Genomic DNA, 27,245 nt, shown 5'->3' with positions numbered 1-27,245 from the left:
GAAGGGGAGGTGGAGTAGCCATTTATGTTAAAGAAAGTCTAAAAACAATACTAATTCAAAATACATGTAAAGATCTGGAGACCCTCTGGATTTGCATGCAAAATAAAGACGGTTCTGTCATTAGAATTGGGGTGATCTATAGGCCTCCAGGGCAATCTGAGGAACATGACAACAAGATGGTGGATGAGATTACCCTAATGGCAGTAAAGGGAGATATTGTGGTTATGGGTGATTTCAACATGCCTGATGTTGACTGGAATATCCCCAGTGCCCTTACATGCAAAAGTAAGAATATAGTAGAGGCCTTTACAGGAGCAGCTATGGCACAGCTAGTTAAGACACCAACTAGAGGGGAGAATATTCTAGATTTAGTTTTTACAAATGGGAATCGGGTTTCAGAGGTCAAGGTGGGAGAAAATTTAGGTTGCAGCGACCATCTATGTTTGTGGTTTGATGTAAAAACTGATTGTGAGCAATCCTATACTGCAACCAAAGTATTGGATTTCAGAAAAACAAATTTTAATGCAATGGGGGAATATTTAAATAATGAATTAAAGGGGAGGGATAAAATGGCAGGAGCGAGCACCCAGTGGACTGTATTAAAAAAGGCCATCTTAAAAGCCACAAGACTTTATGTAAAGCAAGTAACTAAAGGTAAAAGGAAGAAGAAACCGCTATGGTTTAGCAATGATGTAAGGGCTATAGTCAATGAAAAAAAGGCTGCCTATAGGAGGTATAAAGAGTCTGGAAGTATAGCTGATAGAGAGGTGTATAAAATGAGACAGAAGGAGGCGAAACAGATAATATATGCTGCTAAACCCTCAAAAGAGGAACAAATAGCAAAATCTGTAAAGAAGGGGGATAAAACCTTCTTCAGATATATTAGTGATAGGAAGAAGAAAAACTGCAGCATCACAAAGCTTAGTACCGGGAATAATACATGCATTAATGGGAATAAGGAGATCGATGACCATTTCAATAGCTACTTCTGTTCAGTTTTCTCAAAGGACACCTTACAAAATAATACTATAGAGGGATATAGCATTGCTTCCAGCTGTACGGATTCAGCTCCAGTGATCTTAGAAGCCGATGTCTTAGAAGAACTTGAAAGATTAAAGATAAATAAGGCAATGGGTCCAGATGGCATCCATCCCAGAGTTCTTAAAGAACTCAGATCTGTCATTGCTACCCCCCTGACTGATTTGTTTAACCAATCCCTGTTAACAGGAGATGTTCCTGAGGATTGGAGAATGGCCAGTGTTGTGCCTATCCACAAGAAGGGCAGTAGAGAAGAAGCTGGAAACTACAGGCCAGTTAGCTTGACATCAGTTGTAGTTAAAATGATGGAGACTCTACTCAAAAAGAGGATAAATCAGCATCTAAAAAACAATAACTTATTGGACCCAAATCAGCATGGCTTTACTGAAGGCAAATCGTGTCAGACTAATCTCATTGAGTTCTTTGACTATGTCACAAAGGTGTTGGATCAAGGTGGTGCCGTGGATATTGCCTATCTGGACTTCAGCAAAGCCTTTGATACGGTTCCACATAAAGAGCTGATAGATAAATTAGTGAAGATTGGACTTAATCCCTGGATAGTTCAGTGGATTTCAAGCTGGCTGAAGCATAGACATCAGAGAGTTATTGTTAATGGCGAGTATTCTGAGCAGAGACAGGTTACAAGCGGTGTGCCACAAGGGTCTGTTCTGGGTCCTATTCTTTTTAATATGTTTGTGAGTGACATAGGGGAAGGTTTGGTAGGGAAGGTTTGCCTATTTGCCGATGACTCTAAAGTGTGCAATAGGGTTGATATTCCTGGAGGGGTCTGTAATATGGTAAATGATTTAGCGTTACTAGATAAATGGTCAAAGCAATGGAAACTGCAGTTTAATGTTTCCAAATGTAAAATAATGCACTTGGGGAAAAGGAATCCTAAATCTGAGTATTGCATTGGCAGTTCTGTGTTAGCAAAAACTTCAGAAGAGAAGGATTTAGGGGTAGTGATTTCTGACAGTCTCAAAATGGGTGAACAGTGTGGTCGGGCGGTAGGAAAGGCAAGTAGGATGCTTGGCTGCATAGCTAGGGGTATAACAAGCAGGAAGAGGGAGATTGTGATCCCCTTATATAGAGCGCTGGTGAGACCACATTTGGAGTACTGTGTTCAGTTCTGGAGACCTCACCTACAAAAAGATATTGACAAAATTGAACGGGTCCAAAGACGGGCTACAAGAATGGTGGAAGGTCTGAAGTATAAAACGTATCAGGAAAGACTTAATGAACTCAATCTGTATAGTCTGGAAGACAGAAGGAAAAGGGGGGACATGATCGAAACATTTAAATATGTTAAAGGGTTAAATAGGGTTCAGGAGGGAAGTGTTTTTAACAGGAAAGTGAACACAAGAACAAGGGGACACAATCTGAAGTTAGTTGGGGGAAAGATCAAAGGCAACATGAGAAAGTATTATTTTACTGAAAGAGTAGTAGATCCTTGGAACAAACTTCCAGCAGACGTGGTAGATAAATCCACAGTAACCGAATTTAAACATGCCTGGGATAAACATATATCCATTGTAAGATAAAATACAGGAAATAGTAAAAGGGCAGACTAGATGGACCATGGGGTCTTTTTCTGCCGTCAGTCTTCTATGTTTCTATGTGGGCGCCTATAACACATAACACCCTGTGTACCATTACACCTGCTATATTCCTTCCCAGAATAATGACATGGAGTGAAGTCAAATTGCGTACATGACGAGGGGATCCCAAGTGTTGACGTAAAGACATCCTCATAAACGAAACACTCTATACAAGTACCCTGATTCCCCCTTTTTCTAAGGTCAACACTACGAGACACCCTCCTATTCTTTTTACCCCTTTGCCCCTTTTTACCCCATATGCCATTCCTTCGCCACCCCCTTCCCTTTTAGCGGGACCCGCAACCTCTTCTTCCTCATCATCTGATAGTGCAGCAGCCTTTTCACAATTCCCTTCGCAGTCCCTCCTTTACTCAGCGTATTCTTAACCTTTTCCTTCCGTGGTCTAGCCACACACAAACGTACCATTTCCGCCTGACATTGCAAAAGCTCCCCTGGCTTTTCTGCTACTGCGTTTTCCCATGCCTCTATATATTGCAACTGATTAGGGTATTGCTCCTCATTTACAACTATTTTTCCCCACACATCATCTATGATTTGGTCTTTAAACGTTCCCTCCGGTGGCCACCCCACCCCCAAATGAGGCCATTGTTGTTGGCATAAAAAGCGCAACCTCTCCTTAGTTGCCCTAGGACGGGGGGGCTTGTAATCAATATGATTGAAATAAGTATCAAAACCCTTCAGCATGCATTCCAGTGGGGTACTGTGAACGCTTCCTCCACCACCCATTCTACCCTAACCACACTACCTTCGGCCCACAGTGCTGGACTTTCCAACAGTCACTGAAGGGAACCGCGAAGGTTTAACCACCCACACAGCCTACACAGACTTCGTTAGGACAATCGCCCCGAGTCCAGGGGGGTGATCAGACCCCCTCTTCGATCTTCAAATGAGACCGGTACCACTTGATTTTATGAATACTCGCCTGCAGACGTCTTCCCTCACCTTCCTGGCCAGGATACCAATCCGTTCAGACCTCCTTTCCTTCCCTAAAGGGATCTTGGGCTCACCGTCAGCTCCGTCGGTGCCAGCGGGGTGTCACTGCAGTCTCCCGGAGGCTTGCTCCCCCGTGGCGCCTGGAGAATATTCAGCAGTGGCCCCCGGATGGGCCCGAGGGGTCAGGCTACCCTCAGCGAAATATCGCCTCGCTTACTGTCCCATCTGGGGTGCCAGAAAATGTTGTAGAATTGACGAGACAGAAGCCAGCACTTCAATGAAGGAAAGTTTTATTGCGCAGGTTCAAAGCACAAAATAACAGATTAAATGGCCTGAACCCCGAATGGGCGTCAGGATCTTTCTTATATACCCTTGGGATACACATTATCTTGGGGGAGCATAAGTTGCCATATATGGTTATAACAGTTTGTGGAAAATAACAGTTTTCGATATATATCATCAGTTGGCATGTGTACATGGGAACATCCTGTTTCTCCTAACATAAAAGAGGATCTAATACCCGTACAATGGCACATTTCCAGTAAGCAAGCCCCCCTACACAATTTCCCTACTTCCTTATCGTAGCTGCAGCTGCTGATTATACAGAAAGCAATAATAGCCAAGGTTATAGTGACCTGAGCCGAAAGCCTTGGGCCTTCATCCAAGTTAACTTTGGTTCACCCAGTCACTTTATTCCCCCCTTTGCGACTCTTCTTCCTCAGCAAGGAGAGTCGCATACTCAGTTTCCGCAGTTTCCGCATCCAATGCAGCATATTCAGCTTCATTATGATCTTTAGCAAATTCCCACATAGCCATTACCTCAGCAGTAGCTTTACGCTCAGCCAGCAATGATAAGCTATTGGATATAGTCCTAATGAAGACAGGTAAGATACAAGGTAAAAGTACACAGCCCGCAGCAATTAACCCAATAAATGCCACTATTGCCTGTAATCCAGGCAACTTAGGAAACCAAGTACCGAACATATCTTTCAAATTAATGCCCTTCCATACCTGGTCCGGATTATGGGTCAATTGTCGTATCTCCTTAGTGAGCTGCTTAATTACCTTTCCAGTATCATCTATCTGTAAGCAGCAATTGGAAAGATTAAATTTCCCACAAACTCCTCCCTCCTTCGCCAGGAGGTAATCCAATGCCAATCTATTTTGATACACAGCAGTCCGAAGCTTGGTAGAGGTTTCCGACAGATAATTCAAAGCAAAATCTATCCTCCTTCCAGACAAGTCAAGGACTGCCTGTAGCCTAATGATCCTATTTAACATATAAACCGGTGTCCGGTATCCCCAGGACCCATCCTCCGCCCACGTTGCCTTCCCATATGTACACACAATCCTTTCTGAGCTCCAAACCTCACTTTCTTCATATTCAGCCAAGGTCTTACATGGGAACCCAGAAAAGGTATTATCCTGGCTGTCCGTGTTCTCTATATCTCGCCGTCTTCTATCGCGTGGGCCAATGGGTTCATACAGGGGGACACCTAACATTTGGCGAGTCGCTATCGGCAATAAGAAAAATGAAGGTTTAATCCAGCCTAGCACACAGGAGCCAGACCAATTACTAGGTAGGGCTTCATAGGCTATCTTGCCACATATCCAATACATATTCTGAGGAGCTACCCATTCTTCTCCCTGACCTACAGACCCAAGGTATTTAAGATTTGTAGTATCAAATTTCACAGGTTCAGTAGCATTCCCCGGGGAAATCCACTTTTCATAAGCTAAATCCCAAAATCCCAAACAAATCAAGTGTCCAACATTCACACTACCCATTCTCATAAAGCAATTTCTACCCACTAAGTTAGTGGTTAAAGTCCACATAGTTCCTGACACTCTTTTCCTTGTAGTTATGTTGCCAGTAGCAGACAGATTATTAAAAACAAGGGGCTCTGCCTCCAAGGCCTCCCGTGGCCATTGTTCCCCCATATTCGTCCCTCCACACACAAAACAATTCCTGACAGTCAGTGTCTTAGCTACTTTCTCAGCCATTTCAACAAACAAATTTTTGGCTGTGTCACTAATTGGCAGGGGTTTTTCCAATTTCCTAAGGGAATCATAAACGGACCACCCCAAGGTTCGCACCTCCCCTGCAACCACCCTCCACATTTTAACTGAGAGATAGGTAATAGGATCCCTTCCTAGCCCATTTATGCCAAAGGCAAACGTAGTTCCTGAGGGAATAGAACGATCAACCTCTATCTGTACAATGTTTCCAAAAAGTCTCCTAAAGGACCGTACATACGGACACCCTTTATAAGTGTTTTTCTCAACATCCCCAGTGTGCGCACACACACAGCTCCATCCAGAGCAGTTTTCTGTATTGCCACATGGATTCCATCTCCCTGTATTCGCATTATCACTGGCAGGATCTACCTCACACAAATACTTTTCATTTGATTGATATGTCTGGATCCATCCATCATTTCCACAGTGTGACCCATGTGCACTACCATAGTTATTACTCAAGGCTTTGCAAGCATCAAATGTGAATATCACAGGGGCCAAAGTTCTATCCACCACAGGATGACAAGTGAGGTAGTCCCTGAACTCATCAGATGGTCGTCCTACCCACAATGTGAAATTCAGACGTATTGGAGTACTAGGATCATAACACTTGATATTCCCTTTCTGCGTACAAAGACTATACATTGTTCCATTTGCGATACAATTCCGCCCTGATGGGGCACACTCCTTAGGTTTTATAGTGTGGTATACTATAGTGTGAACAGTTCGGATCCCTATTTTAGCCTTCGTAATGCATGGTGTACACTCATCCAATGAAGGAGGGGTAATTGATCCTGGTGCCATGTGGTTCGACGTACTCATTACGGAGAGGGGAGTACGAGCAGGAGTAGGTGGGCGCCTATAACACATAACACCCTGTGTACCATTACACCTGCTATATTCCTTCCCAGAATAATGACATGGAGTGAAGTCAAATTGCGTACATGACGAGGGGATCCCAAGTGTTGACGTAAAGACATCCTCATAAACGAAACACTCTATACAAGTACCCTGATTCCCCCTTTTTCTAAGGTCAACACTACGAGACACCCTCCTATTCTTTTTACCCCTTTGTCTCTTGCGCGTATTCTGTCCCCGACGATGCCCAGACGCTACCGGTGGGAAATGCACGATACAAGTGCCTCTCCAGCCCGGTTTCAGCTGGTTCACCGTAGCAATTGTATCCCACCCCCAAAACATTGGGGGGCCGCAATCCAATGTTATATAGTCACTAATACTCTGTGGCCCGATCGGCTGGGTGTCCGCACACATTCCTCTCCTCAAGATGTATCCTATATGATAACAAGCATCCGGATTGGCATGTTGCCTGACCAAACATACTTCTGTCATTATCGTGTCAAAAGCCTGAGCATACTGACACGGGTGAGGCATAATACCAACCCAACAGCTGGGAGTTATCTTGATTGGAGGATTCCCATCACATTCACCAGACCCCACCACATATGACTGAGTAATCCTAGGTTCCTCGCCAGGCAGGCTCCATTGCCCCAAATTGTGAATACATACATGATTAGCATGAACAAAACCCAAAAGCAAAAGTAATATATGTACCCCAAAACCCCTTGACCCCTTCATCCCAGCTTCTCCCGTGCGTTGAAAACCAGCTTCCGGTGTGGTTTAGCAGGGGGGGCTGTGTCTTCACCACTGTGCGTTGAAGACCTGTTACCGGTAAGGTCTCTGCAGAGTGGCCTTTCCTTGTCACGCAGCCTGTATTAATTTATGATATATATATATATATACTAAAAGCAAAACTCGCAGCAATTAATACACCTAAAGCAAAGCAGAAGAGGATAGTATTCAAGATCACTTTCGCCTAAGCTTCAATTTCATTGGATCAGCAGTCGGTTGCACCCTCCATTCCTCATCTGCTGCTTTCTTCACTCGAGACCAATGTATCCAAGATTTGGACTCGGCTATCTTAATAGCAAGGGGAGATGACATGATTATAACATACGAACCCTTCCATCTCCCCTGTAATGGTTCTTTCTTCCAATGCTTCACCCACACCCTGTCCCCCGGCTGAAAGGCATGGCAGTTGGTTACAAGCCTTGGGGGGGATTGCTCTAACACATATTTTCTGAGTTTTTCAACTTGCTTATTTAATTCTTGTACCATTTCCATAGTCCATACTCCCCCCTTATGGCCCAATTCAGGCCATCCAGCCAAATTTCTCCGAAGAAGAGTGGGTGGACGCCCAAACATCAGCTCATAAGGTGAAAGTCGGTGCTGCATCCTCGGAGCACTCCTTATGGAATAAAGGGCCAATGGCAAAGCGTCCGGCCACTTCATATGCGATTCCGTACAAATCTTAGTAATCTTCTCCTTTAAAGTGCAATTCATCCTCTCAACAGGAGCCCCTGATTGAGGGTGAAATGCACTGTGGAATCGCCATCTGATACCCACCGCCTCCGCCAATCCTTGATTTACCTGATCAACAAATTCCGGCCCGTTATCGCTAGAGATAAATGAAGGACTCCCAAACCGCGGAATAATTTCCTTAAGTAAAATCCGAGCCACTTCCCTAGCCTTTTTGGTTTTTGTAGGAAAAGCCTCGGGCCACCCAGTGTACCTATCTACAACCACCAACATCGCCTTATAAAATCCACAACGCGGCATATCAGTAAAATCAATCATTACTGTGTCCATGGGAAAATAAGAAACCGGTATAGCCCCAGGCGGTAGGACTGGTCCCTGCCTAGGGTTAACCTTGGCACATGTGTCACATTGGCTCACTACTTTATTAGCTATTCCAGCCAACCTATCTATATAATAATCCCGACTTAAAGCCGTTTCCAAGTCATTGATGCCGGTACATATATTCGACCATCCGGTAAAACATACCACCCCTCCCTAACAACCGCCTTCAAATCATTTACCGCCCTCACACATTCAGTGATTGTGTAAGACGGAGTGAGAGTAGGCGGTATCACTCCCAAATCCTGGGCTATATGTATGGATAGGTCGGGTCTCGGGCCATCCCGAAGGGCAGCCGCCCGAGCCTCTGCATCTGCTGCCCGATTCCCAAGCACCACCATATCATCCCCCCTTTGATGCCCTTTACAATGCATCACCGCCACCCTCTTAGGTCGTTGGACTGCTGCAATCAACCGCTGAATCAAATGACCATGTTGAATAAATTTCCCAGCGGAATCCCGAAAACCTCGTTCCTTATATACAGCGCCATGGGCATGCAATGTCAAAAACGCATATTTGCTATCTGTCCAAACATTCAATGTTTCACCTGCAGCTCTCTCTAAGGCACGGATTAGAGCCCATAATTCCGCCACTTGTGCACTATACCCCCCTCCCAGTGGCGCACTCTCGATGACGCGTTCATCATCCACAATCGCATAACCTGCCACACGATTTCCCTCATGCATATAACTAGAACCATCCGTATACCAATTACAATCTGCCATTTGTAAAGGGACATCAGATAAATCAGGCCGTGTGGAATATACGTTTTCCAGTACTTGCACACAATCATGCTCTATCCCTACTTCAGTTTCCACCGGCAACAAAGTAGCTGGGTTCAAGGTATTTGATATCGTCAACCTCACATGAGGATTTTCAATCATCATTGCCTGATACTTCACCAACCTCTGACTACTTATCCACAAATGACCCTCTTGGTCCAGAATAGACTGCACAGCATGTGGGGTATGGACACAAATTGTACTGGAAAAGGTCAACTTATTACAATCTTGTACCAATTCGGCAATAGCTGCCAAAACCTTCAAACAATGTGGCCACCCTTGTGCCACCCCATCAAGTTGTTTTGACAAATAAGCCACCGGTTGCTGCCAACTGCCCAACTGTTGAGTCAAAACCCCCAAAGCTATATTCTTCCTAGTATCCACGTACAAGTTGAAAGGCTTATTCAAGTTAGGCAATGCCAATGCCGGGGCACTGGCTAACGCCTTTTTAATTTCCTCAAAGGCTTTTCTCTGTTCATCCCCCCAAACAAACGGGTCATTATTGCCCCCCTTTGTGGAGGTATAGAGAGGTGCAGCCATGAGGGCATAATTCGGGATCCAGATCCGACAAAAGCCAGCCAAACCCAAAAAGCCTCTCAACTGTCTCCTATTATTTGGGGGCACAATAGACAATACTGCTTGCTTCCTTTCTGGCCCTAGTGCCCTTTGCCCCTGCTCAATGTCATATCCAAGATACCTCACCCTTTCCTGCACTAATTGTGCCTTTTTGCGGGATACCCTATAACCACATTGCAACAATAATACAAGCAAAGCATTAGTGTTATCCCAACACAAATCCTCTGATTGTCCTGTAACCAAAACATCATCTACATATTGCAATATTGTATCCCCTTGCTGTCTAGGTACATAATATAGCAAATCCTTAGCCAAAGCTGTCCCAAACAGCGTCGGTGAATTTTTAAAACCTTGAGGTAAACGAGTCCATGCATACTGCCTCTTAGCCCCCGTCTCTGGATTCTCCCATTCAAAAGCAAACAGCGGCTGGCTAATTGGATGTATTGGGATCGTAAAAAACGCATCCTTCAAATCTATCACAGAAAACCACTTTGCCCTTGGTGGAATCAAGCTCAACAGTGTATAAGGGTTAGGCACTGCCGGGTGAATGGTAACTGTCATACTATTCACCACCCTCAAATCCTGCACAGGCCTATAAGATCCATCTGGTTTCCGTATTGGCAAAATCGGGGTATTCCATGGGGATTGAATAGGGACTAAAATTCCAGCTTTTAAATACTTTTGGATACAATCATAAATTGCTGCTATTGCTTCCCTAGAACAAGGGCGCTGCCTAATATTCACAGGAGTGGCAAGCGGTTTCACTTCCACTACAATGGGGGGGTGATGCGAGGCAAAGCCGGGGGGGTTATCTTCAGCCCACAGACCAGGCACCGCAAACCCCCTCCACTTTTCTGACACCGCTTGCTCCACTTCCTTATTCACCATCAATCTCCACATTGTCTCAGGGCGATGACTAAGCGTTAAAGATTGCCTTCCCTCATTAAACGAAATAGTAGCTCCTAATTTATTCAATAAATCCCTGCCCAACAATGGCACAGGGCATTCCGGAATATACACAAACTCATGACTGAGCTCGGAACCATTGAATTCACAGGTGACTGGATTCAAAACTTGTCGCCCGACTACCCGTCCAGACACCCCCTGAACTTGTATTTCATGGGGCCCGGGAGGGGCAATCTGCTTATTCACCACTGACCGACCAGCCCCTGTGTCCACCAAAAATGTAGTCTGATGACCCCCAATATTCATTGTAACCATAGGCTCAGGGGGGGGTCTGCTCTAAGCCAGGTCCCCGTCACGCAGTCCATCCAGTGCCCGCCAAGCCAATTCCTTCAACCTGAGCTGCATTCTCTGGGGCTACCCCGGCTAATCCTGTAGCTCCCCCGCCTATGGGATTTCCTTGTGCATTTCCTCCTCTATAGGGGAACCGAGGGGGGCCCCCGCGGCCCATTCCTTGCCCTCGCCCCCCAAAGGGTCGTCCGAACGGCCGTCTCCACTCACTTTGTCCCCACCGTGCCCCCTGTGGGCATTCCCATTTCCAATGTCCTTCCAACTTACATATCGCACATTGATTCGGTCCCAAACCTACCCTGCCTTGAAAACCAGCTCTGCCCTGAAACCCAGCCCTTCCTGGAAACCCTACCCTCCCTTGTAACGCCACCGCCAACAACTCAGCCTTCTTATGCATCCGCGCATCCTTTTCCTTCTTTTCCACCTTATCCCTATTCACAAACACCTTACGTGCCACTTCTAACAACTCTGTAGTATTCTTTCCCAAAGCTCCTTCTAACTTTTGCAGCTTCTTCCTTATATCTTCATAGCTCTGAGCTATAAACCTCTCATTCAACATTCTTACATTATCCTCTGATCTTGGATTCACTTGCGTATACATTTCATATGCCTCAATCAAACGCTGAAGGAAGCTTTCCGGGCTTTCCTCTGGCCCCTGCATCACCAGGGAGGGCTTAGACATATTCACTGGCGGCTTCCCTGCCTTCCTCAAAGCAATCACTGTCACATTCTGGTATTCCCTAAGAGCTGTTCTATGAGCCGGGTCAGTTGGGTCCCACCCCGGATTCTGTTCTGGTGCAAATTCCGCCATCCGTGGCCCTAGATCCTGCTCATTTGGAAACCTTTCCTTAATATGGGTCCGCACTGCAGCTCTCCATTTCTCCCTTTCTTCCGGGGTCAATAATGTACTTAACAACTGTTGTATATCCTGCCAATTAGGGTTATGAGTCTGCATAATAGTTTGAAACAAATCAGCCAACTCAGTTGGTTTAACCGACAACGGCCCATAGTGCTGCTTCCAATTGAGCAAATCAGTTGTTGAGAAGGGGACATACTGAAAACACGGTCTATATTCCAAATCCCCAGTCTGAGCATTCACCACTTGCTGATCCATCTGACGCAACGGAGCCATAAAATCTCTCTGCGTCTCCTCCAGTTTTGCCGCCTCCTCCCTGGCTGCCTCAGCCCTCGCAGTTACAGCCCTTGTTTGTATTCGATCAATCGCTCCAGCGCCCCTCTCACGACCTGCCCCATATGCCATTCCTTCGCCACCCCCTTCCCTTTTAGCGGGACCCGCAACCTCTCCTTCCTCATCATCTGATAGTGCAGCAGCCGCTGCCATCTGTGCATTATCTACCGGGGGTAACACTTGTGCGTACGGCGGGGGCCTGATTATTTCCTCCTCAACCTGTCCCAACACCTTCTTCTTGGAGTCTGACACCTTCGGTTCTTGCCTTTTCACAATTCCCTTCGCAGTCCCTCCTTTACTCAGCGTATTCTTAACCTTTTCCTTCCGTGGTCTAGCCACACACAAACGTACCATTTCCGCCTGACATTGCAAAAGCTCCCCTGGCTTTTCTGCTACTGCGTTTTCCCATGCCTCTATATATTGCAACTGATTAGGGTATTGCTCCTCATTTACAACTATTTTTCCCCACACATCATCTATGATTTGGTCTTTAAACGTTCCCTCCGGTGGCCACCCCACCCCCAAATGAGGCCATTGTTGTTGGCATAAAAAGCGCAACCTCTCCTTAGTTGCCCTAGGACGGGGGGGCTTGTAATCAATATGATTGAAATAAGTATCAAAACCCTTCAGCATGCATTCCAGTGGGGTACTGGGAACGCTTCCTCCACCACCCATTCTACCCTAACCACACTACCTTCGGCCCACAGTGCTGGACTTTCCAACAGTCACTGAAGGGAACCGCGAAGGTTTAACCACCCACACAGCCTACACAGACTTCGTTAGGACAATCGCCCTGAGTCCAGGGGGGTGATCAGACCCCCTCTTCGATCTTCAAATGAGACCGGTACCACTTGATTTTATGAATACTCGCCTGCAGACGTCTTCCCTCACCTTCCTGGCCAGGATACCAATCCGTTCAGACCTCCTTTCCTTCCCTAAAGGGATCTTGGGCTCACCGTCAGCTCCGTCGGTCCCAGCGGGGTGTCACTGCAGTCTCCCGGAGGCTTGCTCCCCCGTGGCGCCTGGAGAATATTCAGCAGTGGCCCCCGGATGGGCCCGAGGGGTCAGGCTACCCTCAGCGAAATATCGCCTCGCTTACTGTCCCATCTGGGGTGCCAGAAAATGTTGTAGAATTGACGAGACAGAAGCCAGCACTTCAATGAAGGAAAGTTTTATTGCGCAGGTTCAAAGCACAAAATAACAGATTAAATGGCCTGAACCCCGAATGGGCGTCAGGATCTTTCTTATATACCCTTGGGATACACATTATCTTGGGGGAGCATAAGTTGCCATATATGGTTATAACAGTTTGTGGAAAATAACAGTTTTCGATATATATCATCAGTTGGCATGTGTACATGGGAACATCCTGTTTCTCCTAACATAAAAGAGGATCTAATACCCGTACAATGGCACATTTCCAGTAAGCAAGCCCCCCTATACAATTTCCCTACTTCCTTATCGTAGCTGCAGCTGCTGATTATACAGAAAGCAATAATAGCCAAGGTTATAGTGACCTGAGCCGAAAGCCTTGGGCCTTCATCCAAGTTAACTTTGGTTCACCCAGTCACTTTACCACTAGGTGGGAACTCCTACTGAAATATTTCCCACAGTCAGGACACTCAAAGGGTTTCTCTCCTGTGTGAGTCCCCTGGTGTCTCACTAGGTTGGAATTATGACTAAAACCTTTTCCACACTCAGGACATTCAAAAGGTTTCTCTCCTGTGTGAGTTGCCTGGTGTATCACCAGGTTGGAACTCTGACTAAACCTTTTCCCACAGTCAGGACATTCAAAGGGTTTCTCTCCTGTGTGAGTCCTCTGATGTTGCACCAGGTGATAACTCTGACTAAACCTTTTCCCACAGTCTGGACATTCAAAGGGTTTCTCTCCTGTGTGAGTCCTCTGATGTTGCACCAGGTGATAACTCTGACTAAAACTTTTCCCACAGTCTGGACATTCAAAGGGTTTCTCTCCTGTGTGAGTCCTCTGGTGTCTCACCAAGTTGGAATTATGACTAAAACTTTTCCCACAGTCTGGACATTCAAAGGGTTTCTCTCCTGAATGAGTCCTCTGGTGTTGAACCAGACTAGAATTCTGACTGAAACTTTCCCCACAGTCTGGACATTCAAAGGGTTTCTCTCCTGAATGAGTCCTCTGGTGTTGCACAAGGTTGGAACTATGACTAAATCTTTTCCCACAATCATGACATTCAAAAGGTTTTTCTCCTGTGTGAGTCCCCTGGTTTGTCACCAGGCTGGAATTATCACTAAAACCATTCCCACAGTCCAGACATGCAAAGGGTTTCTCTCCTGTATGAGACCTCTGATGTTCCACTAGGTAGGAACTCCTACTGAAACATTTCCCACAGTCAGGACACTCAAAGGGTTTCTCAATTGTATGAGTCGTCTGATGCTGCACCAGGTGGTTACTCTGACTAAAACTTTTCCCACAGTCTGGACATTCAAAGGGTTTCTCTCCTGTATGAGACCTCTGATGTACCACTAGGTGGGAATTCCTACTAAAACATTTCCCACAGTCAGGACACTCAAAGGGTTTCTCTCCTGTGTGAGTCCCCTGGTGTACCACTAGGTTGGAATTATGACTAAAACCTTTTCCACACTCAGGACATTCAAAAGGTTTCTCTCCTGTGTGAGTTGCCTGGTGTACCACCAGGTTGGAACTCTGACTAAACCTTTTCCCACAGTCAGGACATTCAAAAGGTTTCTCTCCTGTGTGAGTCCTCTGGTGTGTCACCAGGCTAAAATTCTGACTAAAACGTTTCCCACAGTCCTGACACTCAAAGGGTTTCTCTCCTGTGTGAGTCCTCTGGTGTTTCACCAGGCTGGAATTATGACTAAAACCTTTCCCACAGTCTGGACATTCAAAGGGTTTCTCTCCAGTGTGAGTCCTCTGGTGGGTCAGCAGGTGGGAATTCTGACTAAAACTTTTCCCACAGTAAGGACATTCATAGGGTTTCTCTTCTGTATGAGTCCTCTGGTGTTTCACCAGGTTGGAATTCACACGAAAACGTTTCCCACAGTCAGGACATTCAAAGGGTTTCTCTCCAGTGTGAGTCCTCTGGTGGGTCAGCAGGTGGGAATTCCGACTGAAACCTTTCCCACAGTCAGGACATTCAAAGGGTTTCTCTTCTGTATGAGTCCTCTGGTGTTTCACCAAGTTGGAATTCTCACGAAAACGTTTACCACAGTCAGAACATTCAAAGGGTTTCTCTCCAGTGTGAGTCCTCTGGTGTTGCACAAGGTTGGAACTCCGACTAAAACTTTTCCCACAGTCATGGCAATCAAAAGGTTTCTCTCGTGTGTGAGTCCTCTGGTGTTGAACCAGACTAGAATTCCGACTGAAACTTTTCCCACAGTCAGGACATTCAAAAGGTTTCTCTCCTGTATGAATTCTCCGGTGCTGAGCCAGGTTGGAATTCCGACTGAAACTTTTCCCACAGTCTGGACATTCAAAGGGTTTCTCTCCTGTCTGAGTCCTCTGATGTTTCATGACTGAAATTGTGACTGAATTTTTTACACAGTCACATTCAAATATTTTCTATTATTTGTGAGTCTTGCATGCTAGACCAGACTGGAATTGTCTCTTTGAAGCCTTTCTCACAGAAAGGATGTTCAAATGGCTTTATTTCTGTGTGTGCCTCGTTTAGTGTCCCATGGCCTGAATATTTCTAATGAAAAGTTCACACAATCTGCAGAATCTTATGTTTTCTCCATCATGTGTTTTTCTGGTGTACCATATTGCCATGCTCACTAAAGAACATAGCGCATTGGGGGCACTTTTGTGGCTTCCCTCTCGTGTGGTTGCTTCCATGAATCACAAGGGAGCTTTTCTGAACAGTTTTTGCTACATTGAGATAGTGTGTGTGGCTTTTGTCCTGTCTAGTTCTTCTTTCCATAAACAGCTGTGATATTTCTTCTTTTCCCACAGGAGGCAAATCTATGCTGCCTTTCCACAGTTGAAGTCACCAAAAATATGGAAAAGGAAAACCTTTCCTTGAGTATAATCGGCTTTTTTGAGCTTGAAATCCTTCTTGATTTTCTCTCCCTTGTTTAACGGCTGCTGCTGGAGGTGGAGAAGAATTATATCATATTCTGAAATAAATGAAAAATATTTTGTTTTTTCGCTTGATTTTCTTCCCTTTTCAGTGTTGGTTTTTATTTACAATTGTTCCAAGTGCTCTTATTGCCATTTTCTTCACCTGTAAGATTCAAAGAAAAAAAGAATTTTAATTTTTATAAAGTAGTAAGAGATGATGTATAAAAAGAAAAAAAGTATATATTACAACAAAAAAGCAAACATGCCTCAATAATAATCACATTATTTATGATTCATTTGATACATAGAAGACTAACAAAGCTTGCATTTGCGGAAACTAGCCTGTTTGTCCAGCAAATCAGTCCAGCCAGCCCACCAACCCAACCAGCCAGCCACAACCAGAAGAAATGGAGTTGAAGTCTTCAATGAAACACAACAGCAGCAGCAGTAGGAAGTTGTGGAAAAATATATCTACTTCTTTATACTACCATTACTACTACTGTCTATACTATACATACAATAAACTAGTATCTTACTAGTACCTTGCTACAACTATCTTAGTTCAATAACTCACAGGAACCAACTTTTACAGCGTTACAGCTTTTTCAAAGCACACTTCCACAAACAGCAACAGCACACAGCTAACAGCGAACAGAGGGAGAGCGCTTGCCTAGTTAAATACTTTTCACATAATTACTAGGTTGTTGCACGCTCAACTGCTTCAGAATGAACCAGCATTCTCAACAGAGGCCTCTTTCTGCATTAATTAATTAATTAATTAATTGATTATTAGATTTGTATGCCGCACCTGTCCGCAGACTTGGGGCAGCTCACAACAGTGATTAAAAACAGTATACAATGACAAATCTAATATTAAAAGTCTATAATAATAAATCTAACATTAAAAGTCTAAAAACTCCATTGTTTAAAGATCATACATACAACATACCATACATAAAACTACATAGGCAAGGGGAGATATCTCAGTTCCCCCGTGCCTGACGGCAGAGGTAGGTTTTAAGGAGTTTACGAAAGGCAAGGAGGGTGGGGGCAATCCTAATCTCTGGGGGGAGCTGGATCCAGAGGGCTGGGGCCCCCACAGAGAAGGCTCTTCCCCTGGGGCCTGCCAGACGACATTGTTTAGTCAACGGGACCCGGAGAAGGCCAACTCTGTGGGACCTAACCGGCCACTGGGATTCATGTGGCAGAAGGCGGTATCGCAGATATTCTGGTCCGGTGCCATGAAGGACTTTATAGATCATAACCAACACTGAATTGTGACCGGAAAATGATCGGCAACCAAAATGCAGACTGCGCAGTGTTGGTGAAACATGGGCATACCTAGGGAAGCCCATGATTGCTCTCGCAGCTGCATTCTGCACAATCTGGAGTTTCCAAACACTCTTCAAAGGTAGCCCCATGTAGAGAGCGTTACAGTAGTCGAACCTCGAGGTGATGAGGGCATGAGTGACTGTGAGCATTGTCTCCCGGTCCAAATAGGGCCGCAACTGGTGCACCAGGCAAACGCCCACTTCGCCACAGCCAAAAGATGTTTCTCTAATGTCAGCTGTGGATCGAGGAGGATGCCCAAGTTGCGAACCCTCTCCGAGGGCGTCAATAATTCCCCCTCAGGGTGATGGACGGACAGATGGAATTGTCCTTGGGAGGCAAAACCCACAGCCACTCCGTCTTATCAGGGTTGAGTTTGAGTCTGTTGACACCCATCCAAACCCCAACAGCCTCCAGGCACCGGCACATCACTTCCACTGCTTCATTGATTGGACACAGGGTGCAGATGTACAGCTGGGTATCATCTGCATACTGATGATACCTCACCCCATGCCCTTGGATGATCTCACCCAGCATGTAGATATTAGATAGCAAGATATTATATTAAGATATTATTCAGGGATTTTTAATTCCTGACAAAGACTACCGAGAGACATTCAAATTCAATTGTTTAATTGGGTCAATCAAGAATTCTTAGCAATGCAAAGGACTATCATTAAATATATCTTGAAGTGCTAGGTATAGCTTATATAATTGTAGATACCCTGTTTTCCCGAAAATAAGACAGGGGCTTTGACCCCTCTCCCACAAAAGCCCTGGCCTTATTATTGAGGGATGCCTTATTATTTTGGGAGTGCAGTAGGCTGGGAGCATGGGAGAACATGTCCCATGGCAACTGCCTCACCCTGCCTGCTTTTAGCGCCGGCCGAGTTGCAGGCCCACTGCCGCTGCCACATGGAGCATAAACATATATCCTTGGTTTTCTTCTTTTATACTTTTATCTTGACTGTTTCCTTCTATATTTCGTACTACTCCCCTCCTTCCCTTCCCTCTACCTTCTTTCTCCCTCCCTCTTTCCTACTTCTTTCCACTTTCTCTCTTTCTACTTCCTCTTTCTCCCTCTTATCCTTGAGTACACCTAATCATAATCCATTTTATGGTTAGCAGACTAGCAATTCAGAAGCCTTAACTTCATTTCAACATTGGAGCTATTTCTTAAACTTATGTCATTATCTCTTATGCTTCTTGATTTTAGGCCGTATTTCCCCCTCTCAATTGGTATCTTTTTTCATCATTTTTTTTAGTTCTATAATTTCTAGATGCGCTAAATGTTTGATTTCTTTTCCCCTTTCATATCTCCCTTCCAACTTTTTTAAATTTTACTTTAGCTAATTCTCTATATTTAAAGAAATACAATTCTTGTTATCTTTATTCCATCCATTTGTTAATCATTTTAAATTCCACATAACAAAAAACAACAACTTATAAATTATTTAAACTTATATAAATACCTTTAAGAGTATTGATTATACAGATTTTCTATCATTTGGTATCAATAAGCATCTGAATCTTGTCAATATTAAATCAGGTTTGTAAGTTATATAAATCTTATGGAAAACAAAGGGTAATAATTGTCCAATTTATATATCCTTCCAACAAATGATCTACTATAGTCCAATTTATTTCCCTCCTTTTCTTTATTCTTTTTTTCTATCAACATCAATATTTGTCAACAAATCGCCATGTCCAGGTGGCATCCACCCTAGAGTTCTCAAGGAACTCAAGTGTGAAATTGCTGAACTTGTAGCTAAAATATATAATCTTTCTCTAAGATCAGGCACTGTACTTGAGGATTGGAGGGAGGCAAATGTAACCCTGATCTTCAAGAAAGGATCCAGAGGTGATCCAGGAAATTACAGACCAGTCGGTTTAAACTCAGTTCCAGGCAAAGTGATGGAAACCATTATTAAAGATAAAATTACTGGGCACATAGAAGAACAGGCATTGCTGAAAGAAAAGCAACATGGTTTCTGCAAGGGCAAATCATGTCTTACTAACTTGTTAGAATTCTTTGAGGGTGTAAATAAACACATAAAGGGGACCCAGTTGATATTGTATATCTTGACTTTCAAAAAGGTCCCTCACTAAAGGCTCCTAAAAAAAACTTGAAAAACTCCACGGAATTAGAAGACAGGTCTTGTCCTGGATTGGCTAAACTGGCTAAATTGTAGGAAGCAAAGGGTGTCAATAAATGGACAATTCTTTGGATGGAAAGAGTGAGAAGTGTTGTACCCGGAGGTTCAGTTTTGGGATCTTTACTTTTTAATTATTCATTAACGTTCTGGATGTAGAAATAAATAGTGAGGTAGCCAAGTTTGCTGACGACACTAAATGGTCTCCCAGTAGTGAAAAGTGAAACTGATTGTCGGGAGCTCCAAAAAGATCTCTCAAAATTAAGCGAGTGGGCAACAAAGTGGCAAATGCACTTCAACCTAAACAAGTGCAAAGTTATGAATATTGGGGCAAAGAACCCTAATTATACCTACCAACTGATGGGGACCAAGCTTCCCGAGACAACCCAAGAAAGGGATCTTGAGGTTTTGGCGAACAGCTCAATGAAGATGTCAACCCAGTGTGCAGCAGCAGTAAATAAAGCAAATTCCATGTTTGGAATGATTAGGAAAGGAATCAAAAATAGGTCGGCAAGTGTTGTATTTGTCTCTGTACAAATTGATGGTGAGACCACAGTTGGAGTAGTGTGTACAGTTCTGGTCACCGCACCTCCAGAAGGATATAATGGAACTGGAAAAGGTGCCAAAAAGGGCAACAAGAATGATCACTAGCCAAACAGCTAATATAATAATAAATGGAGATAAGACAGATAAAATTAACATTGAAAAAGGAGTTAGACACGGTTGTCCTATTTCTCCGCTATTATACATTTTGTATATTGAAATCTTATTGAATACTGTGAGAGCAAATCCAGACATTAGAGGTTTGAAAATTAAGGATCAACATTATAAGACACAAGCTTTTGCTGACAATTTAGTCTATATCATAGAGAATCCATCAATTTCGGGATTGGAACTGTTAAGGGAAATGAAAAAATTTGGAAGAGTAGCGGGGCTCAACATTAACAAGGATAAAACAAAGATGTTAACTTAAAAGTTGTCTTAAAAACACATAGAGGAATTAGAGGAAAGCATAGGAATCAAATCAGTTAAAAAAGTTAAGTATTTAGGAATTTGGCTGACAGCTAAATGAACTTCGATAAAAGAAGATTATTATCAAGAATTATTAAAGGATATCCAGAAAGATTTAGTGAAGTGGTCTAAATTACAAATATCCCTGCTAGGGAGAAGCTCAGTAATTAAGATGAACGTACTTCTGAAGGTACTTTACCTATTTCAGACAGCTCTAATTAGAAACCAACAAAATTTTTATAACGAATTGGATAAATCATTTGGAAGTGTAAAGATGAATTAGGCACATACTTTCATATGTGGTAGACCTGTGGGAAAGCTAGACAACTTTGGAAATTAATATGGAAATGGATAAAGGAAATAACTGAAATAAATTTGAACCAGAAACACTTATACTGTATTGGGAATGGTTGATAAAAATATCAAAAGAGATGACAAATATCTAATTATACATCTACTCACAGCTGCAAAAATCTGTTAGGCTCAAAATTGGAAAAAGGAATTTACATCCACTTTCATATTATGAACAAGACAATGGAACTGGATGAAATGAACAGATTGACTTTGTGCATTAAGGATAGGGAAGACAGAGTGTTTTACAAAATTTGGGATAAATGGTATACCGGTAATTGGCTACCCCAAAAGGGGGGGGGGGGGGGGGAACCTGGAAATAAACGGTCCTTATTTTACATAGCAAAAGGGAAGTAGTATACTAAGACAAGAACCAAAACCTTTTCTCCTTAACCCAGACATGCTATAAATGTACAGTGATCCCTCGATTAGCACGGTCTCGATTAGCGCGAAACGCTGCAACGCGGTTTTTCAAAAAATATTAATTAAAAAATAAGTCCGCGCTAGTTCTCTCTCTCTTTCTCTCCCTGTTGCCGGCGTGGTATATGAGAGAGAAAGAGAGAGGCAGAGGTCGGGCGCATTACCGGGAGGTGGAGGCGGCGTGGGGACGCTGGGTGCCGGGGACACCGAGGAGGGGGTGGACGTGGCCTCTCAGCTGCAGAGCCGAACAAGGGCGGAGGCAACGGCGGAGTCCGGCGCTGGGGCCATGCGGGGCCGCTCATCCAGGGGGGCGTGGACTGGCAAGTCGCCCTCCTTTCTCTTTCTTTCTCTCTCTTATACCACACCGGTAACAGGGAGAGAAAGAGAGAGAGCGGAGGGCACCTTGCCGGTCCACGCACCCCTAGATGAGCGGCTCCGCATGGCCCCAGCGCCGCCCAGGCAAAGGGGAAACCCCAAGATCGCTTGCCGCTTGCCGTATTGCAGCGAAGGAGGCGAAGCAAGGCTCCAAGCTGCAATACGGCAAGCGGCAAGCGATCTTGGGGTTTCCCCTTTGCCTGGGCGGCGGGAAGACCAAGGGAAGGTTCCTTCAGCCGCCCAACACCTGATCCGCTCCGCAGCGCGGCAGCAGCGAGGAGCCGAAGATGGGGTTTCCCCTTTGCCTTTACCCCATCTTCGGCTCCTCGCTGCTTCCGCGCTGCGGAGCAGATCAGCTGTTGGGCGGCTGAAGGAACCTTCCCTTGGTCTTCCCCGCCGCCCACACGCAAACTCCACCATCTGCGCATGTGCGGCCATGAAAAAAATGGCGCGCATGCGTAGACGGTGTTTTTTACTTCCGCACCACTATAACGCGGAAATCGATTAGCGCGGGAGGTCTTGGAACGTAACCCCCGCGCTAATCGAGAGATCACTGTATATAATCTAAAACTATTTTGGATTAGAATCTTAAGATCTAATTAATGATTGTAATATTTGAATTTTTTTTTCTTAAATAGTTTTATGATAGCTCTAGCACTGAAAAGTATAATACTTTTATCATTCTCTTTAGTTTTCAAGAAACATAGATCTAACCTGATAGGAGAGCATGAAAAATTTTAATATGAAAAACAGCTAATTGAATATTAAATTGTTTGTTTACAAAATATAATAAGAAAGGAAAGAGAGAGCATGACGCCTCTTTAATGTTTGCTGTTCTTTTCATTTTTTCTATTTTTTTCTGTTTTGTTCTTTTTCTCAGTGTTGTCCTTTTCATTTGATATTGGTTGACTGATGTTTATTTTCGGTACTATATACTCTCTAATATATATATATTTAAAAAAGAATGATCAAGGAAATGGAGTACCTACCCAATGAAACCAGGTTGCAAGGCCTTGGTCTCTTCAGCCTTGAAAGATGGCATTTCAGAGGTGACTTGATCGAAGTGTATAAAATCATGCATGGGATAGAAAAGGTGGATAGAGAAAAAATATTTTCTCTATCACACAATACTAGGACGATGGGGCAGTCCCTAAAACTCATAGGTAAGAAAGTGTGGATTATAGAATTCACTTCCTGAAGAGGTTGTGACAGCTGTCAGCCTGGATAGCTTCAAGGCAGGATTACACAGATTCATGGATGCCAAGTGTATTGGTGGTTATTGAAATGGATATCCAATTGTCCTCTATGTTGGTTGAAACAGGCAGGATTCCCTTGAGTACCATTTGTTGGGGGGTCAAGGGAAAGGGAGGATTTGCCTTCTCTTTCTGCTCAAGATCCCCATGTACAATTGGTGGGCCACTGTGTGACCCAGAATGCTGGACTCGATGGACTTTGGCTTGACACGCTTCAGCCCAGTTGCTTCTCTGCTTCCAGGCCGTGGAGGAGACCGAACAACCCTACTTGCTCCCGGACTCTCCTCCCACCTTCTCTCAACTCACCTTTCAGCTGCTGCCTCGATCCTCGGAAGAGCACAAAAGCCGCTCTGTACGCCACCTTCCTCCCATGAGTCAACCGGAAGAGGAAGTTCCACTGAGTGTCTTCTCCCCCTCCCATCCTTTCTAGCAATGCAGTACTCAATGGTTTTTTTAAAAAATTGAAACTCAGGCATCAACGGATTGATGCCTTTCCAGATATAGACTCTCCTCCCACCTTCTCTCAACTCACCTTTCAGCTGCTGCCTCGATCCTCGAAAGAGCACAAAAGCCGCTCTGTACGCCACCTTCCTCCCATGAGTCAACCGGAAGAGGAAGTTCCACTGAGTGTCTTCTCCCCCTCCCATCCTTTCTAGCAATGCAGTACTCAATGGTTTTTAAAAAAAATTGAAACTCAAGCATCAACGGATTGATGCCTTTCCAGATATAGATGTTGCCTGATCGCCATCTAGTGACAGTAGCTGGGAAAATACGCTTTTCCAGGCTGCACCAAGCCGCTTGGAAGATGTCTTTACTGATTACATGGCAGCAGGTCGTTTTCGACTACACCGACCTTTAAAACTGAGGAGCCAAGTGAAAAAGTGAAAGGCAACACCTCTTAGCTTCGGTTTTTTGGTGCGTTTGGGTCAGTCTTGATGCCTGGCCTTGCAGTTTCCTTGGCAAGGGTTTTTGGAAGTGGTTTTGCCCCCTTTCCTTTAGCACTACACTAAACTGGGTCTTCTTCCTCCCCACAAACCCTATCCATTTACCTGCTCCTGATGCTCCACTAGCAAATTCAAGGATGCAGCTTTCAAGGTCAATCAATTAATCTGAATAGACATGGAAGGGACCATGGAGGTCTTCTAGTCCAGCCCCCTGCTCAAGCAGGAGACCTTAGGTTTATTTTATTTTATTTTATTTTATTTTAGTTAGTTAGTTAGTTAGTTAGTTAGTTAGTTAGTTAGTTAGTTAGTTAGTTAGTTAGTTAGTTAGTCCAATACATAATACACATTGAAGAGAATAGATATGTAATAATATAAATATAAATAAAGAAAAGAATAGAAGAAAAGATCGGTTAATATTAAGTTTGAATCTGTTGCGTGCTCTTGTGGTGTTGCGATTGAAGCTGACGTAGTCATTGACAGGTAGAACATTGCAGCATATGATCTTCGGGGCAATACTTAGATAATGTTTTAGGCGACGTAGTTTTAAGCTTTCTAGACCTAGGATTGATAGTCTGCTTTCGTAGAGTATTCTGTTTCGAGTGGAGGCCTTGTCTTGCCTTCTCATGTTTGGAAAGTAACTCGATCCCCTACACTTTATGGCAGCCACTCAAAATATTGCAATACAGCTATCATGCCTCCCATTGTCTGTTTTTTTATTAGAATAGACATACCCAATTCCTGTTCTTTGTAAGGATGTGCATAATAAGTGCACCTGAGTGCCCTCCGTCCCCCTAATGTTTCTCTTTTACTAGTATCATGTATATAAATATTATTATATCTATCACATGTTTTTGCTGAATTTTTAAAATTAAGGGAGACTAGGATAGCACTATTTCGGGCTTGTTCTGGCCTCATCAGTTAGCCATACCCTTACTGGGATTTGATCCTGTAGCTTCTGCCTTGTAAGGCAGAGAATTAGCCTCTAGGCACCCAGGGCCATTTCAAGGCAGTTAATTTATTCAAAGCTGACAAACTATATTCTGTATGTATCACATGTTTTTGCTGAATTTTTAAAATTAAGGGAGACTGGGATAGCACTATTTCGGCCTTGTTCTGGCCTCATCAGCTAACCATACCCTTACTGGAATTTGATCCTGTAGCTTCTGCTATGTAAGGCAGAGAATTAGCCTCTAGGCCACAGGATCTGATCCCTTCAGCTTTGTTCCAGGGAGGGTATATTCTGTCAGATCACCCTGGTATATTATTATATGTTTGTATACCACCAATACGTACTTGACAAAACAATAAATAAAATAAATAAATAAAAATGTTTTAGCCTCCAGTCCCCTAATCATCATTGTTGCTCTTTTCTACATTCTTTCCAGAGTCTCAATATCTTTTTATATTGTGGTCACTACCATAGTTCCCTCTAAGCTGAGCAGTGAGCAATCGCTCACTTAAAAATCATCATCAACTCAGAGTTTTCCAAACCTGCCCAGAAGCCGACAGGGAAAGAGTGAGAGGGAAGGAGAGAGAGAAGAAGAGAGGAAGAGAGAGAAACAGATAGAAAAAAGAGAGGAAGGAAAAGAGAAAGAAAAAGAATGGGAGTAAGGAAGAGAGAAAGAAAATTAAAATCTAGTTTGAAACTAGCTCAACTATTTAAGTGGCATTTTGATATTGATAGAGTTGCCCTATTATGAGCTCACTGTTATAGACACACAGTACAGTATTTTATTTTGAAATTCTCTGAGGCAAAACAGGGTGGGTTTTTTGTTTGTTTGTTTGTTTGTTTGTTTGTTTGTTTGTTTATTATTTCTGTGCCGCCCAGTCCCAAAGGGACTGCCGCTCAGACACTATACTTTTCCGCCCACCCCCCAAAAAAATTAGAGGGAACACTGGTCACTACAATTGGAAGCAGTACTGTATTTCAAGTATGGTCTTACTAAGGTTTGTAACTATAACTGCATGTGAGCTTAATTCTATCTACTAATGCAGTTTAGGATTCTATAGGTTATTTTGGCTGCTGCCGCTCACTATTGGCTCACATTTAAGGGATTGTCCACTAATATTCCAACATCCCTCTCTGTTACTGTTATTAAGCCAGGTTTCACCTAGTTTATATCTATACTTTTCCATGTCTAAGTGTAAAACTTTACTTTTACTCTGTGTTGAATATCTTTTTGTTAGAACGGTCCCACTGTTCAAGTCTGGATCTTGACCTTGTCTTCTGGGTGTTTGCAATTGCTGCCAGTTTAGCCTGTCAGTGTGACATTTGGCTTCTGTGCATGCGTAGAGAGTGAAATCTTGTGTGAGGACGCACGGATGAGATTTTTGCTGATGTTTTTGTTTCCGCGCATGCACAGAACCACAAAACCAGGGGAAAATCCTGAAATCTCGCTCACATGAGCATCTTCATGCGAGATTTCACATTATTATTATTATTATTATTATTATTATTATTATTATTATTATTATTAATTGGATTTGTATGCCGCCCCTCTCTGCAGACTCATGCGCAGAAGCCAAATTTCACACGTGTGCGCAGTCCCGAAAATCGCTACCAGAATGTAGCACCTTACAGTTCCAGTAGCAGGCCATTACTGTATATGCAAACTTGATGCATAATTTCCTTGTCTAGATAGTTTATGAAGATTTTGATCAGTGCATGGTCTAAAATGCAACCTGGAGATACGCCACTGCTTACTTTCCTCCATGTGAGTGTAGTTCCATTACATGTTGAATATGATTTGTCAGCCCGTTAGAAATCCATCTGCTGTCTATCCCACATTTTTGTAGCTTGCTAATAGTAGATTATAATCTACTTTATCAAATGCTTTACTGAAATCTAAGTGTACGATGTCCATAGAAACATAGAAACATAGAAGACTGACGGCAGAAAAAGACCTCATGGTCCATCTAGTCTGCCCTTATACTATTTCCTGTATTTTATCTTACAATGGATCTATGTTTATCCCAGGCATGTTTAAATTCAGTTACTGTGGATTTACCGACCACGTCTGCTGGAAGTTTGTTCCAAGCATCTACTACTCTTTCAGTGAAATATTTTCTCACGTTGCTTTTGATCTTTCCCCCAACTAACTTCAGATTGTGTCCCCTTGTTCTTGTGTTCACTTTCCTATTAAAAACACTTCCCTCCTGAACCTTATTTAACCCTTTAACATATTTTAATGTTTCGATCACGTCCCCCCTTTCCCTTCTGTCCTCCA

General features: G+C 43.7%; 1 protein-coding gene across 3 annotated transcripts; it reads right to left on the bottom strand.

Moving 5' to 3' along the window:
- Window positions 1–13,280: 13,280 nt before the first annotated feature.
- On the bottom strand, window positions 13,281–23,677 carry LOC139163026 (zinc finger protein 850-like). 3 transcript variants are annotated; one of them, XM_070743939.1, is made up of 2 exons: window positions 23,607–23,677; window positions 13,281–16,345 (listed from the first exon to the last, which is right to left on the bottom strand). In XM_070743939.1, the coding sequence occupies exon 2, from the start codon at window positions 15,634–15,636 to the stop codon at window positions 13,693–13,695; it is 1,944 nt and encodes a 647-aa protein (XP_070600040.1). In that variant the 5' UTR covers window positions 15,637–16,345; window positions 23,607–23,677; the 3' UTR covers window positions 13,281–13,692. The 3 variants fall into 3 exon arrangements, with proteins under 3 accessions (XP_070600040.1, XP_070600038.1, XP_070600039.1); XM_070743937.1 differs by lacking the exon at window positions 23,607–23,677 and adding an exon at window positions 23,381–23,478; XM_070743938.1 differs by lacking the exon at window positions 23,607–23,677 and adding an exon at window positions 22,811–23,389.
- Window positions 23,678–27,245: the final 3,568 nt, after the last annotated feature.

The sequence above is a fragment of the Erythrolamprus reginae genome, chromosome 2 (assembly GCF_031021105.1).
Source record: "Erythrolamprus reginae isolate rEryReg1 chromosome 2, rEryReg1.hap1, whole genome shotgun sequence".
Lineage (NCBI taxonomy): Eukaryota > Metazoa > Chordata > Lepidosauria > Squamata > Dipsadidae > Erythrolamprus > Erythrolamprus reginae.
Note: the sequence above shows the minus strand (reverse complement) of the source record. Positions and strands in the feature narration are given on the sequence as shown.

Coding starts and splice junctions, on each gene's coding strand:
- LOC139163026 (XM_070743939.1), bottom strand. CDS start 15,636: ATGAAACATCAGAGGACTCAGACAGGAGAGAAACCCTTTGAATGTCCA.